General features: G+C 43.6%; 1 protein-coding gene across 1 annotated transcript in view; it reads right to left on the bottom strand.

Moving 5' to 3' along the window:
• The window catches only part of ahr2 (aryl hydrocarbon receptor 2), a 106,734-nt gene extending 95,075 nt beyond the window's left edge, over positions 1 to 11,659 (bottom strand). The window contains exon 1 of the mRNA XM_084332046.1: positions 11,280 to 11,659. Within this exon, the coding sequence (XP_084188172.1) occupies positions 11,280 to 11,338 (59 nt within the window). The 5' untranslated portion in view covers positions 11,339 to 11,659. The remainder of the gene's footprint in view (positions 1 to 11,279) is intronic.
• Between the last annotated feature and the right edge of the window lie 5,032 nt (positions 11,660 to 16,691).

The following is a 16,691-nucleotide window of genomic DNA, read 5'->3' as shown; positions in this document are numbered from 1 at the left end:
AAAGACGTGATTTATTAAATCTGTTTTGATCAGACGCCGATGTCGACGTCACTCTCCCCACCCTCTCACATTAGCGCCTTCTTGTACGCTGTGACCTGCTGGGGCAGCGGACTGAGAGCAGGGGACACAACCAGGCTGGATAAGCTGGTCAGGAAGGCCAGTAGCGTGGTTGGGGTGGAGCTGGACTCCCTAGCGAGGGTGGCGGAGAGGAGGAGCCTTGCTAAGCTCCAGGCCATCAGGGAAAACCCCTCCCACCCACTATACACAGACTTGGCTGACAGGAGGAGCATGTTCAGTGCTAGGCTCACACTACCCAAATGAAGCACTGAATGGCACAGGAAGTCCTTCATTCCAACAGCCATCAGACTATACAATGCATCACTGTGCCTCACTGCATCACTGAGCACAGAGTGGCAGCTCCATAGTGGCAGGAGGCCGCAACTAGCGGCCTCCAGGCTCCACAACAGGGGGCAGCGACTGCTGCCAGAACGGACTTACGACAAAAAGGGCTTTCTCTTAGGGCCATTTGAGACCTTTTCGGGCATGAAATTAATATAGAAAAAATATTATATAATATTAATTATATATGTTTTATTGGGACGGTTGGTGAATCCCAAAATCTGCCAGAAAAGGTCTCAAATGGCCCTGTATTTACTGTATTTATTTACTGTATATTTGATTCCATTTTTATTCTATTTTACTCTACTCTTATCCTAGGCAACTTGATTTGATTTGTTTTATTATTCTAATTCGTGACCTGTTCTGTCTAAATGTTTAAATGTTGAGCGATGTGCAGTGTCAAATTTCCCACAGGATAATAAAAGTATTTCTATTCTATTCTATTCTATAGCAGGTGAGCAGCTCACCAGCATTTGATGGCATTTTGAAGACAGACAAGATGGAGCGTTTTTTATCAAACTATAAAAACACGAAGGAAAAAGAGTCTGAGAAGCAGATTCCCCATGTCCTCAAATAAAAAAAATTAAAGCGGAGTATGATGGAGTCGTGGAGATTAGATTAATTGAGTTGTATTTTTTAAATGATAAGGATGTTTAATAACCGTTTATCATAAAAATTCAGTGCCCCCGGAATACAAAAAAAGCCCCCGAAAATCAATTAAGGGGGGGCAAAAAAAGCCCTTGATTTTTTTTTTTTTCTAATCCTGGTTGTCATACAAAAATACAGAATACTTTTATATGAAATGCTTCTTTCAAAAAAAGTATTCTGTATTTATTAACTAATAAATAAACTTGAAACTTGAACTTGAACTATATGCTTCTGAAGGGGTAAAACACTGGCAGCTATTACTGTACTCTTGTATAGAAATTTTAAGATAAATGAATATACCGTGATATACTGTATACCGTTACCTATGCTTCAAATTATACCGTGATATAAATTTTAGACCATACCGTCCAGCCCTAGTTCAGCAAATGCGTCTTATGGCTGTTCATGTTGGACGACAGCTATTTATCATCTCTGACCAACAACAGAGCATTTGCAGACAGAATTCACATGTTCGCCACCTACGACTCTTCTGTTGCGTTCCTACAGCAGTTAGCAGGTCAGGTGAGGCCAAATGTGCGAGGCTGTATACGTGTGTGTGTGTGTGTGTGTGTGTGTGTGTGTGTGTGTGTGTGTGTGTGTGTGTGTGTGTGTGTGTGTGTGTGTGTGTGTGTGTGTGTGTGTGTGTGTGTGTGTGTGTGTGTGTGTGTGTGTGTGTGTGTGTGTGTGTGTGTGTGTGTGTGTGTGTGTGAGCGGGAATATAAACAAAACAGTGGAAGCTGTAAGCATGTTACCACGAGTTTGTTGCATTAGAATACAGCTACAGTACCATAGCGCTATCTAAGAGATAAAAATAATGGCTTATGTTTGTGTTGGAATACAGCTACCATAGCGTTATCTAAAAGATAAAAACAATGGTTTATGTTTGTGTTGGAATACAGCTACCATAGCGTTATCTAAAAGATAAAAACAATGGCTTATGTTTGTGTTGGAACACAGCTACCATAGTGTTATCTAAAAGATAAAAACAATGGTTTGTGTGCCAACAACATGTTGCCTACTTCGTGTAGCGTTCATAGACTATTGATACGGACGGCTGCGCATGAGTTGTGGCTAGCTTGTGCTACAAGGCCTGGACCATAACTGCCTCCTGCCATTCCATGAGTGGAGAGCAGTGTTGTAGTCGAGTCACTAAATCTCGAGTCCATGTCGAGTCTCGAGTCCCAGTCCAAGTCACCAAAGAAGAGCCTGAGTCGAGTCAGAGGCGAGTCCCCATTGCCCTAGTCCGAGTCCAAGTCATCAATGTTGAGTCCACTCCACTCTGGCAGTCAAAGAGCTGACGTACAAATAAAAAAAGGTCTACATTAAACATAAATGACACAGCGGCCATTTTTTACTTTGTGACACAATAGCCAAACAAATGCCTTAGCCATTAATATCTTATGCCAAATGATTATGGCCTATTACATTTGTATAAATAACTGTATTTATCAATTAACAAGTGCGAGTCCTCGTCTGCACCTTTCCGAGTCCGAATGCAGTCAATGCTCGAGTCCAAGTCCAAGTCTGAGTCATCAGTGCTCAAGTCCAAGTCGAGTCACGAGTCCTGAAAATCAGTCCAGGACTCGAGTACTACAACCCTGGTGGAGACAGTCACCGCAGTGCAGACAGAGTGGAGGTAATGTCACGTTAATTATCGCAAACGGCAACTGTCACTTACTTTTCTGACTGACAATAAGCATTAAGCATTGGGTATCATTGAGCTCAATAAATGTGAGGACATTTTGTGGAGCCCCTGCACAGACTGTGGAACATATAATCACTAGTTGCCCCAAACACAGGCCACCGTATGGAGAACACGGTCTGATGGAACTGGACAACAAAACGTTGGCCTGGCTTGCCTCAACGGAGCTGCAGGTCTAAAGACACACGCCAGAAGAAGAAGGAGCTCAATAAACACAGATAATAATTTGACCGTAATTTCTCCCACTCGTCCGGGACGGTGAAATATTTCCCAGGACACGCGGACCGGCGCCAATTCCTCCCTGGCGGAAAACCCCCGGCACGTATGTGACGCGGGCGTGTGTGTTTGGATGTATGCATTCGGCGGGGTGCCGGAGACGGGGGGGGAGGGGGAAGGTGCTTAGACGGGTCATTCACCCCGATGACCCCCCCGGCGGAACATCTGCTTCCAATACGGGCCGGAACCAAACAAATGTGAAATTGAACTGTAAGAGCGAGCGGCCATCTCCTCCGCTACATTCTTTGACAGCCGCTCACATTCCCTCCCCGCTGAGAGAACAATGAACTTTCACTGTTGGGCTTTTTCTCCTCCTTTTTCTTTTTAAGGTCATATTATCTATCCGCCAAAATCCGTCCTGGGCGAAAAAGGGATCCCCGCCCTCACCTTCACAAAGACACGTTGTCTCTCCACCACCAGACAATGACTTTTTCTCTTACCCCCCCCCCCTTTTTTTCCCTCCTCTTCATGAACAAAGGAAAGAAAATACTATTTTGGCATTCTCTCTCTCGCGCGCACCGCGGGTGAACGTTTTGAAGCTCCGATAAAGGTTTTCACCCGTGAATAAGGGTCTGTTCGAGTTTCCGCGAGGACAATCTCCAAGAGGGATCGCATACCTGTATAACATGTCCTATGGCGCTTGTACAACATTGTAGCTTTTGTTATGGAGGCGTGTAGTATATCCTCCTGTTCAGGAGGTACTCCCCCAGTGACAAGCCGCCGCTCCTGAGACATGAGGGGTACAATGTCCCCACTTTTATTTACTTCCTGAGATTGTTGATCCCGCTGCCCACCTGCCTGGGCTCAGCAAGCCGTCTTAATGACCCGGGGGCTTGTAGCCGTCCTGTGTTACCGCTGGCACAGGGGAGTTCATCTGTGAGTCGCTTTCCCTTCGCGCCGTTGTGTCTGTAGGTCTGTCTGTCTGTAGGTCTGTCTGTCTGTCTGTAGGTCTGTCTCGCTGTATGTTGTCTGCCTCTGTCTGTCTGTAGGTGTGTCTGTCTGTAGGTGTGTCTGTCTGTCAGTCTGTCTGTCTGGTCTGCTTCTCCATCTCTCTCTGTCTGCTGCATCTCCCATCCTGTTGTCTGCCTCTATCTGTTTGCCTCTCTGTCTGTCTGTCTGTCTGTCTGTCTGTCTGTCTGTCTGTCTGTCTGTCTGTCTGTCTGTCTGTCTGTCTGTCTGTCTGTCTGTCTGTCTGCCTGTCTGCCTGTCTGCCTTCAAGCCAGCCTCCCTGTATGTCTGACTCTCTCTGCCTGTCTGTCTGTCTGCCTTCAAGTCAGCCTCTCTGTCTATCTGTCTCTCTGCCTGTCTGTCTGTCTGCCTTCAAGTCAGCCTCTCTGTCTATCTGTCTCTCTGCCTGTCTGTCTGTCTGCCTTCAAGTCAGCCTCTCTGTCTATCTGTCTCTCTGCCTGTCTCTCTGCCTGTCTGTCTGTCTGCCTTCAAGTCAGCCTCTCTGTCTATCTGTCTCTCTGCCTGTCTGTCTGTCTGTCTGCAAGCACCAAAGGTATACGGTAACACCTTCACTAACAGCTGCCTGCTCTATTCCAGTGTCCTCGAGTCCCATAACTTGGGCTGTACATGCTGCATACTATGTTCTCAATATCTATATATGCAGGGGTGTAAAGTACTTGAGTAATTGTACTTTCGTTACAATACTTAAGTACTGTTTTGGGGGATTTGTACTTTACTCGAGTATTAGGTTTGTATGCTTGTACTTTTACTCAATTACATTTCAGAGAAAAAAAACATACTTTTTACTCCTTACATTTAAAATGCAGACCTACAAAGTACAAAGTACAAATCTCGCAGGTCCAACTATTTTAATTAGTATATTTGTTTCTCTGGCCGAACTAACATTAAGTAAGGTCATTGTCGCAAAATAATTGACCGACACAGAGTTTAGAATACCGAGGCGCCTCGCCGAGGCTTATTACATGGCTACCTTACTAACAATATACATAATTAATTTTACACCATCGACAAGACGAGATCAAATGCAGACGCAGTTGTTCTGTGGCTCTGTCAGCCCAAATAAAGTTATTATTATCGCCGGCAGCCGGCAGGTGTGTCTGATTGCACTGATGCAGTGTGTGTCAGTGGGCTTGATTGCTCCAGCTGCGAACAGCGGTCATTATTGCTCGGTTGCACTGATGCAGTGTGTGTCAGTGGGCTTGATTGCTCCAGCTGCGAACAGCTGTCATTATTTCTCGGTTGCCCCTGGCAGTGGTCCGTTATCGAAAATTAACCTGCCTATACCCATGCTGATTGGTCCTTGTGCAAGGCTAGAAAGCGGGGATCTTTGATCAAACATCTGCTATCAGAAGAATAGACAGTCAGAGTGACAAGCTACAGAAGATGGCCACAAACAATAGGACGAGTGATGAAGAGGACGAAATGGAACATTTCATTTCCCCAGAATAAAAAAAAAAGTTTTAACTTTTACTTTTTAGTACTTAATAATTACATTTAAAAGTAGAAACTTTTTTACTTTTACTCGAGTGTGTTTTTAGCCAGATACTCTTGACTTTTACTTGAGTACGATTTTGAGACTGTACCCATACTTTCACTTAAGTGTAATTTCTGGGTACTTTTTACACCCCTGATAGGCTACTATGTTCTCAATATCTTGCCTCACAAAATCCATTAATCCGATGCTTAATGAGCGCGGCATGCGGAAGCAGAGTCAACACAATCATGCTGTTGGTGAATTTCTCTGGCTGGGAAGGAGAGGCCAAGTGCTCAGCTATGCCATTATACTACTATGTCCTATAGGCAGTGGCGGACTGGCCATCGGGACGTTCGGGACGAATCCCGATGGGCCGGAACCAAAGTGGGCTGGTCAAAAAAAAAAAAAAAAAAAAATTATACTTTTTTTTTTTAAACTTTTTTTTTTGGGACAGTGTGTGGGCCAGTGTGTGGGCCACTAATGTGGGCCGGTGTGTGGGCCAGTGTGTGGGCCAGTGTGTGGGCCAGTGTGTGAGTCGGTGTGTGGGCCACTAATGTGGGCCAGTGTGTGGGCCGGTGTGTGGGCCAGTGTGTGAGTCGGTGTGTGGGCCACTAATGTGGGCCAGTGTGTGGGCCAGTATGTGGGACGGTGTGTGGGCCGGTGTGTGGGCCAGTATGTGGGCCAGTCTGTGGGCCACTAATGTGGGCCAGTGTGTGGGCCAGTATGTGGGACGGTGTGTGGGCCGGTGTGTGGGCCAGTATGTGGGCCAGTCTGTGGGCCACTAATGTGGGCCAGTGTGTGTGCCGGTGTGTGGGCCAGTATGTGGGCTGGTGTGTGGGCCGGTGTGTGGGCCAGTATGTGGGCCAGTCTGTGGGCCACTAATGTGGGCCAGTGTGTGTGCCGGTGTGTGGGCCAGTATGTGGGCTGGTGTGTGGGCCGGTGTGTGGGCCAGTATGTGGGCCGGTGTGTGGGCCGGTGTGTGAGTCGGTGTGTGGGCCACTAATGTGGGCCAGTGTGTGTGCCGGTGTGTGGGCCAGTGTGTGGGCCAGTATGTGGGCCGGTGTGTGGGCCGGTGTGTGGGCCAGTGTGTGGGCCGGTGTGTGGGCCAGTGTGTGGGCCGGTGTAGTGTGTGGGCCGGTGTAGTGTGTGGGCCAGTGTGTGGGCCGTATGTGGGCCGGTGTGTGGGCCATTATGTGGGCCGGTGTGTGGGCCAGTGTGTGGGCCGGCAATAAAACAATAAACAAGTTGCATAAACTAAATCAGATTAAAAATGATCACAGTTCTGGTTTGCCTTAAGATGCAGTTTAAGATGGGTCTTGAACATGGAGTATGTAGGGCACTCTCTAATCACAACTGGTAGGCTATTCCAGTAGTTACCACTTTTAACAGAGAACACAGTTTTTGCAATGGTAGTATACCGAAAAGGCACCTTACAGTCCCCTCTACTGATGGCCCTGGTGGTAATGCCAGTGTCTGCTTTCTGTTGGATGAACTCATTCAATGGGGGAGGGGCAAGTCCATGCAGAACCTTGTACATGAAGCAAGTATATTTGAAAACTTGGAAATTCTCGAAACTTAGCATGTTATGTTTTTCTAAAACATTACAGTGATGAAATGAAATTGGTTTCCTATCAAATACTTTTATGGCTTTTTTGTAGAGTAATTCTATTGGTGTAAGAGTAGTGACATATGAAAGAGACCAGTTGATAAAACAGTACTCGATGTGTGATAAAATCATTGAATGCAGAAACATCCTTGCAGCATTAACTGGCAGGCAGGGCCTGATCTGCCTGAAGTTTTCGATGTTAAATTTGACTGTGTTTGTCACTTTCTTCACATTGCTTTTTGAAGGTCAATGTAGAGTCCAATGTGACCCCAAGATACTTCAATTAATGTACAATGTCCAGCTCCGCCTCTCCCAGAAACACATTAGAGTGATTGACCTCTACTGGTGACTTTGTGAACATCATACACACTTTTTCTTGGTGTTAAGTGAAAGACATGCTTTTGTTAGCCATGAGACATGAGACATCAGTGAATGAGATTCACGTTTCCTCCCAACCGCGAGTAGGCCTAGAAGCGCAGAAATGGAGAATGCAAAAAAAGAAAGGGTGGAGCTGAAAAAGCTAGAATTGCTAGTAAAAGACGCAGAACAATGTTCTAAAATTACAGACATGTTTAGTAGAGGAAGGGCTGGCGTTAGAGTAGCTGCTGCTGCTAATGATGATGAAGTTCAAGTGGAAGGAACCAACAGTAACATGACAGGTGCGTGCAGTAGCCTAGTGCATATTCTACTGTTGGTGTGTGCCGGTTCATGAGGGCTAGCTAGCCTATACTAGTTCTTGCAGTGATTTCAGTCATTCTATTACAAGACAATGTGCTTTCCGTATTCCTGATTCCTTACAGCACGTGGACGTAAATAGTCGTGACTCGTGATGTTTTTTCTCTGACTAAAAGTTTAGTTAGCAATGTTAGGACTAGTGCCCACCACAGCATCAGAAGCTAAAGTGCTAACCTAGAGAGCCAATCAGAACCTAGGACGGGCTGCAAATTAATTGGCTACTAATATTATAATAGTAAATACTCAAATAAAATACTATTATGTTCCCTTTCAAATTTTCATGTTGATATAATATTGGTAATCTAATTGATTGAATTGATTAGTTGCCATTTTACATGCTTAAATAAGATGTACCTTAGAATTCCCAACAGTTAGCCATGTTCTCGATTAGTCTCATCTACATGTTTGTAGATAACCACAGCTAACTAGCTTAAGCTAACAACTAGGTCAACTACTACCCCGTAGTTAAACAAATGTGATTGCATATAACAGCTAACTGCTACAGCTAAGTTGGTAGTTAGCCTATTCCATTAATGTTGAATGTATTTATGAAGGTTGTTGATGGTGGTTGGCGCTGAATAGCAGACATGATTCCGTCAGTCTGCCACAGGGAAGCTGTGTTTGCTGATGCTGCTCACGACCACCAGTAGCGTATGACTGTGTGAGTGTGAATGCTTGATGGTTTCTGTGAAGCGCTTTGTGGAACAATGCTGATATACAGTTAAGAATGAGTAATTCGCTTTTGGTTTTTAAGAAAATGGTTTGTAAAGCTATTTTTGAAAACTACAAGGGTGAATAATACTGTTTTTTTTTGCTATTTTCTTTTATAATACTGTTTTGGAGTCTTAATTTTTTTAATTTTTGTTAAGAATATAGGACAGGCATAGGCTATATAAGCATTGCTTCAGTCTGTACCTTCTCAGTCACTGTAAAATCAAATATTGTTAAATGATGGTGTATATTGTATTGTGTGAGATGATGACTGAATAAACTACTACTACTACTACTACTACTACTACTACTACTACTACTACTACTACTACTACTACTACTACTACTACTACTACTTTGGGTGTTTTCAAAAGGCTGAAAAACGCTGTATGAATTCAAGCCATTATTATTGATTGCTGATGTTCTTCTTATGCAGTTGACTCTGAGGAAAGAGAGAGCGCCCAGTCCAGCACAGCTGACCCTGAGGGGAGAGAGAGAGCCCAGTCCAGACAGACAGACAGACAGACACACAGAGAGAGAAAGAGAGAGAGAGACACAGAGAGAGAGACACAGAGAGAGACACACAGAGAGAGGGAGAGACACAGAGAGAGAGAGACACACACACACACACACACACAGAGAGACACATACACAGAGAGAGAGAGAGAGAGAGAGAGAGAGAGAGAGAGAGAGAGAGAGAGAGAGAGAGAGAGAGAGAGAGAGAGAGAGAGAGAGAGAGAGAGAGAGAGAGAGACAAGCTCTTGGAATGGGTGTCTGGGAGGAAGTGGGGGGTCTTTCGATGTTGATTAAACGGCAAGCAACTAATGTCATGAGTGCCAAATTAAAGGACAATAAATCCAATCTAACTGAAATTGTGTAGCACAGACCTTTTCTATGGATCAAAACCTCAATATTATTATGGTGTAGTTAATACTTCATGTATCCTTAATCCCTAGGCTAATGAGGCACTAAAATGTTAGTAAAAAAAGAAAAAAACATATGCCAATGACAGGAAGTAACGGTATATGTATGTGTGTGTCTCTGTGTGTGTGTGTGTGTGTGTGTGTGTGTGTGTGTGTGCACTGTGCATGAGTGCACATCTAGGGGCGGTGTGTAGATTTGGTCTCCCTGATGTTGACTCCTTAGCCACAGCCTTGGGTTGTTTAATACTGGACAAGTGTTTCATAACGGCCGTTGTGTGGGCCGGTTTCGGGGCCGGTGCGTGGGCCAGTGCGTGGGCCGGTGTGTGGGCTGGTGCGTCTGAATGTCCCGGGCTGAATTTGTGTCCCAGTCCGCCACTGCCTATAGGCAGAAAGCCAACTCATGCCATTGTGTACAGTAATCTTCAGGAAGTGAAGATGGGAGATTAATGGTGGTGACAACTTGGACATGTTTACACACTGTCACGCTGGATGTTTGTCTTGAGAAGGAAAATAAAAAAATTAAATGAAGTTGGTATTTACAATAACATCACTCAATCAGTGCATGGGATTATTGTCTTTGGAATTGAATTAGCACAGAAGTGAATCCAGTCATTGTGGCATTTTAATAATTCGTCATCAATCTCCTGTGAATATTTTTTGTGTTGTTGTAAATATTATAATATTGGATCAAATGCAATGAGCGAATTGCTCTGGCTTTGCTAAAAAGAAAAAAAAAAAGCTGCTATGCGTTGCCTCTTATTCTGTTTACAGTAAAAGTTAGAGTAACCTAGCACCGGGACACAAGCATGCGTGTGCACACACACACACACACACCCACACACACACACGCACGCACGCACACACTTACACAAACGCACGCAGGCACACACACACACACACAAACGCACGCACACACACACCCACACACACACACACACACTGTCATAAACTTTAATAATAGCATTTTCATGATAGTAAAGAGGCGTCAAGCTGCCTCTAAAATTGGCTGCGCCTGAGATAGTGACCCGCAATACAATACCCAACCTGTAAATTAACACAGCTATATTGAAACAAATTTCATGAATTAATCATCAAGTTGAGTGAAAGGCGAGACTTATGTAACTGTTTGCGTGACACAGAACTATGTTAATTTAGGAAGGAGGGGGAGAGAGAGAGAGAGAGAGAGAGAGAGAGAGAGAGAGAGAGAGAGAGAGAGAGAGAGAGAGAGAGAGAGAGAGAGAGAGAGAGAGAGAGAGAGAGAGAGAGAGAGAGAGAGAGAGAGAGAGAGAGAGAGAGAGAGAGAGAGAGAGAGACAGACAGACAGAGAAAGAGAGAGAGTGAAAAACAGAAAGAAAGACAAAAAAAGTGTGTTCTCGCTCGAGGAAAAATAATCGTATCAGATTACAAGCCCACTGCGCCCCCCCCCCCTTCTGTAAGCATCGCGTGAGAGCGCATGCAGCCAACTCGCAAGTTGATTATGAATGATTAATGCAAGAGTAGGCTACTATATGCCTGACCTACACTTATATCACCAAGGTGCCCCCCCCTTACCAGATTTGGTGAAGCATGACGATGAATACAAAACGTCGTTATGAATCTATTAAGCGAGGGGGAATTTCCTTGAAACTTTGTGGTCTAGTCGGAATGTTCAGTGTTATGGATAATGTACATAATAATGTATACGTAGCCTATAGGGGTTATGATAGTGTTATAACAATACGTAAGACCGTTTACAGTCTATTAAATACGTTGAGGTTGTAATAAATAAATACATGAATACAAATCATACGGGCCTATTTCGGATTATTATTTATTATTACAATTTTTGTGACTTACATTTTCTGGACCGGCTTCTTCCGTTTCCTTGCAGCATAGAGAGCCACATTCCCCAGCATAGTGACTTTATGGAAAATAAAGTATTTACAGTAAAGTTATCCTATGTCTTCCTGCGTGTAGGTATACTTTGACGACCCAATGCGACAAAATCTAACAATAAAAAAAGAAAAAGCAAAAGTAAATCCTCGCTGTTTCCCCCCGACGCGCAGTTCACAGCTCGCAGAAGTCCGCGGCGCCTCGGAAGATAAACGAATCTCACAAAGTACTGCTAATGTGTTATAAACGTTTCCAAACTTTTCATCTTCCACAACGGCTGACGATCGAACGCCGTGGCTCGACTGAAAGTATAGGAAAAACCTCCGCTGGTGCAGGCTGTGTGTTTATTTATTATTTCCCCGCCGAGCGCGTCTCACTGACTCAAAACATATTCCAGTTGTGATTTTGACAGACTGCTCCCTCTCTCGTCTGCCTGTGCGCCTGTTCTGCAGCGCGGCAGGTAGTGCGCCCTCCCTGGCTATTGGTGCGAGTGCAAAATATAGGAGCGAGAAATATTTAAGGTGGTCCAAAAACGTGTGTGTGTGTGTGTGTGTGTGCGTTGTGTGTGTGTGTGTGTGTGTGTGTGTGTGTGTGTGTGTGTGTGTGTGTGTGTGTGTGTGTGTGTGTGTAGAGGGGGGGGGTGGAGGCTTATAATCCTACACTTACAGCAACAATTCAGACATGCTACCTTTAAAAAAATACATATATATAGTCTTTATACTGTATGTATATGTATATTTACATACAAAGTATGTATATGTATATACATACTGTATACACATACCGGTATACATATATTATTATATATTATTATTCAGATCGTTTGTAAAATGAAACCACAATCCGATGGAACCGTATTCCAAAGTTATCAAACATTCTGAATGTCATAATGTTTTTTTTTGCATAATGAATGTGTGTGTGTGTGTGTGTGTGTGTGTGTGTGTGTGTGTGTGTGTGTGTGTGTGTGTGTAACAGAATGGACCCCCCCCCCCCCCCCCCAGAACCCAAAGAGCAGAAGTATTTGACACAGACACACACACATTCACTCTCTCTCCCTAGAGAGGGTGTGGCCCTAGAGGGAGGGGTGTGGGGCCCTAGAGGTGGGTGTGGGGCCCCTAGAGGGAAGTGTGTGGCCCCTAGAGGGAAGTGTGTGTGGCCCCTAGAGGGAGGTGTATGGCCCCTAGAGGGAGGTGTGTGGGGCCCCTAGAGGGAGGTGTGTGCGGCCCCTAGAGGGAGGTGTGGGGCCCCTAGAGGGAGGTGTGTGGGGCCCCTAGAGGGAGGTGTGGCCCCTAGAGGGAGGTGTGTGGGGCCCCTAGAGGGAGGTGTGTGGGGCCCTAGAGGGAGGTGTGGGGCCCCTAGAGGGAGGGGTGTGTGGCCTCTAGGTCTAGAGGGAGGTGTGTGTGGCCCCTAGAGAGGTGTGTGTGGCCCCTAGAGTGGGTGTGTGGCCCCTAGAGAGGGTGTGTGGCCCCTAGAGGGAGGTGTGTGTGGCCCCTAGAGGGAGGTGTGTGTGGCCCCTAGAGGGAGGTGTGGGGCCCCTAGAGTGGGTGTGTGTCTCCCCTAGACGGAGGTGTGGCCCCTAGAGGGAGGTGTGTGTCTCCCCTAGAGTGGGTGTGTGTCTCCCCTAGAGGGAGGTGTGGCCCTAGAGGGAGGTGTGTGTGGCCCTAGAGGGAGGTGTTTGTGGCGCCTAGAGGGAGGTGTGTGGGGCCCCTAGAGGGAGGTGTGTGTGGCCCTAGAGGGAGGTGTTTGTGGCGCCTAGAGGGAGGTGTGTGGGGCCCCTAGAGGGAGGTGTGTGTGGCCCCTAGAGGGAGGTGTGTGGCTCCTAGAGCAGACCTGGGCATTGTACGGCCCGCGGATGATTCTGACCGGATGATTCTGACCGGCCCGCGAAAGATTACATGATATAAATAATAAAATAATAATAAAAAAATAAAAATAAAAAAAAAATTTATAAACGCTTACCTAGGATTTGACTTGATTCAACAACAAAGCAGTCGGGGCAAGCCGAAAACGGTCGAAAGTGTCGTTATTTGAAGTTTGGATTTCTTTTTTCACAACTGAGGTAGGTAGATTAAATTTTTTGAGACTAAAGTACAGAAAAAAGGTACCGTTGGGTACCGGTATCGATTCACAGGTACCGGTACCGTATCGGTTCAAATGTGAACGGTACCCATCCCTACTGAACACACAACTGCAGGGCAAGGGCATTTTTGCTCATGAAATGCATAGCCATGTGAAAGCCTTCATGACAAAGTTGCAATTAATTTCAAGGCAACTAGGCAGCAACAATCTCAAACACATGAAAACCCTGAAAGAAGTCAAACCATCAGCTGATCACCGGCACAGGTACTCATCCATGTTGGGAGCACTGCATGATGAATTTTCAAGGCGTTTTCAAGATTTCAAAAAGGTTGAGGATGAAATGCAGCTGGTTTCCTCTCCCTTTACCTGCAGTGTTGATAGTGCACCCACTGATGTTCAGCTTGAACTCATTGACCTGCAGTCTGATTCACTACTGAAAGAGCACTTTAAGTCAGCATCACTGCTAGAGTTCTACTCTGCTCTCAAGGAGGAGAACTTTCCAAACATGAGGAGACATGCTCAGAAGATGTTGGTTCTCTTTGGATCCACCTATATGTGAACAGACATTCTCAGTCATGACGTTTACCAAGTCCAGGTACAGATCCTCTCTCACTGATGAACATCTGGCAGCTGTGCTTCGCATCTCCACCTCAGACATGCAACCTGACTTTGATGGACTTGTTAAAAAGCTCAACAGAGACTGGATTTATCACACTGAATGAAAAAAAAAAAAGAGCTGGAGATACTAAAATGTGGAAATATAACAAGTGAAATGGGACACTTGATATTTTTTTTCTTTTTTTGCACAGTTCTGAAAACATTAAATGTTTAATATAGGCATGTAAAGTAAAAAAGGCTACTGGGACACTTTTCTTTACACAGTTCAGTGACATGTCTTGTTTATTTTGGCTATAAGATGATGTGATGTCTTTAGAAAGCTAAGAAAATCCTTGTTTCAATAGTATATGAAACTCAAAATAATAACTTTATTTGTATAGCACTTTTTCATACATGCCCTTTGTTATTAATGTTTCACATTTTGTTTATCATTTTGGAAATAAATTCTATTTGAATAAATGATATTTTTGGAAGCTATCCTCACCTTTTAATTGCCAAATAATAACATACACTCTTACCAGGGGTCAAAACAATGCCATTTACTGCTTTTTATATAGAAATAAAATGTATATTATGCATAATTGAGTTTGGAATTTTGGCCCGGCCCTCCAACATATTTTCAGTTGCTCATTCGGCCCCCCGGGAAAAATAATTGCCCACCCCTGCTCTAGGGGCCACACACCCTTCCCTCTAGGGGCCCCACACCTCCCTCTAGGGGCCACACACACCTCCCTCTAAGGGCCACACACAGGAGGTGTGTGTGGCCCCTAGAGGGAGGTGTGGGGCCCTAATAGGCACAATGCTTACTTTGCTTATATGACGGGTCTGCTCTGGTCTTAGCCTTTAGAGTCGATGATGAGGATGATGATGATGATGATGATGATGATGATGATGATGATGATGATGATGATGATGGTGATAATGATGATGATGGTGACCATGATGATGATGACGATGATTATGATGATGATGGTAACCATGATGATGATCTTCACTCATCTTTATTTACACAAATCCCGATGGAATTCCGGATCTCTTAAGTAAACCTCTGTGTGACAAGACCATTTTAACCCCCTCAGCATCATCGCCTGTCATTTGCGCCCAGGTTCTACATACATAACGTCTCCAGGTTCTACATACATAACGTCTCCAGGTTCTACATACATAACGTCTCCAGGTTTTACATACATAACGTCTCCAGGTTTTACTAGGGCTGACCCCTATTAGTTGAATAGTCGACTAATCGATTGAAAGGAGCCGTAGTCGACTGCCAACCTCTTAGTCGAATGCAAAAAAAATAAAAATATATTATTATTATTATTATTATTATTATTATTAATTATTATTATTATTATTATTATTATTATTATTATTATTATTATTATTATTATTATTATTATTATTATTATTATTATTATTATTATTATTATTATTATTATTATTATTATTATTATTATTATTATTATTATTATTATTATTATTATTATTATTATTATTATTATTATTATTATTATTATTATTATTATTATTATTATTATTATTATTATTATTATTATTATTATTATTATTATTATTATTGTTATTATTATTATTATTATTATTATTATTATTATTATTATTATTATTATTATTATTATTATTATTATTATTATTATTATTATTATTATTATTATTATTATTATTATTATTATTATTATTATTATTATTATTATTATTATTAACGCTAATGGCACGCATACCAGAGGCAGTGGCAGAAGTTGTCTTGTTTTTTCTGGATCCTCAATGTAGTTTTCTGCTAACCTGAAGCTATGCCTGTAGCATGTAGCACGGAATACGTTTTGGGACGCGGATTTCAGTGTGCAGTAAAGGAATATATGATCAGCCAATGGACATATCGATCTACCAGATGGCGATTGATAACTGGGAAATCCTTTTTGCAGTCCAACCGGCCACAGGTAAGATCGATTTGACGTCAATTTCAGCTTGGTCGGGCCTTGCTTTGATAGCCATCCACCCGGTCAGCGAATGAGGCTACTGAGGCTAATGCCGTTATTGGTAATCAATAATCAGAAACGACGTCCCCCGCCCCCCCCCCTTTCATGCATTCATGGAGGACCATCATATCGATCATAATGCAGTTTGATTTTTAACTCTAGCTTTTCTATAGCCGAAATGCCATTGGATTTAACGTTACTAGCTTAGCGCCTTATATCTCGCCTTCCAGGAAATATACCAGCCCAAATCCCATATAACGCTTATATTCAAGACGCTATCAAATGAGAACGTATTGATGAAAAAATAATTTCTTTAAGCCATTTTGAAGGGACGGTTTATGGTCTCAATCAGTGGCGGTTTCTCCACTATGGGCGCTGGGGCGCCGCCCTCCCTGGTAAAAGAGCAGGAGAAGAAGAAAATGTTTTATTTTTATTTTTTATTTTAGAGCCCTAGAAATAAAATAAACATGTTTAAAATGAATAATATTTACGCATTTTAAGTATGTTTGTGTTTCCAATGCACAATATAACGTTAATACAAATATAAATAATTGTTTTCATTCACAGGACGTCACTGTCTGAAAGAGAGTAACTACTCTCAGGCCGGGCGAGACGCATAGCGCACACAGTGGGCGTGCACTGGTTTCATCGCTGTACATCGCAGCCAATTAAATAGGTCAAGCAA

This window comes from Notolepis coatsorum, assembly GCF_963971535.1.
Source record: "Notolepis coatsorum genome assembly, chromosome: 1".
Lineage (NCBI taxonomy): Eukaryota > Metazoa > Chordata > Actinopteri > Aulopiformes > Paralepididae > Notolepis > Notolepis coatsorum.
The sequence above is the reverse complement of the archived record's forward strand: the minus strand, read 5'-3'. Positions and strand labels throughout refer to the sequence as shown.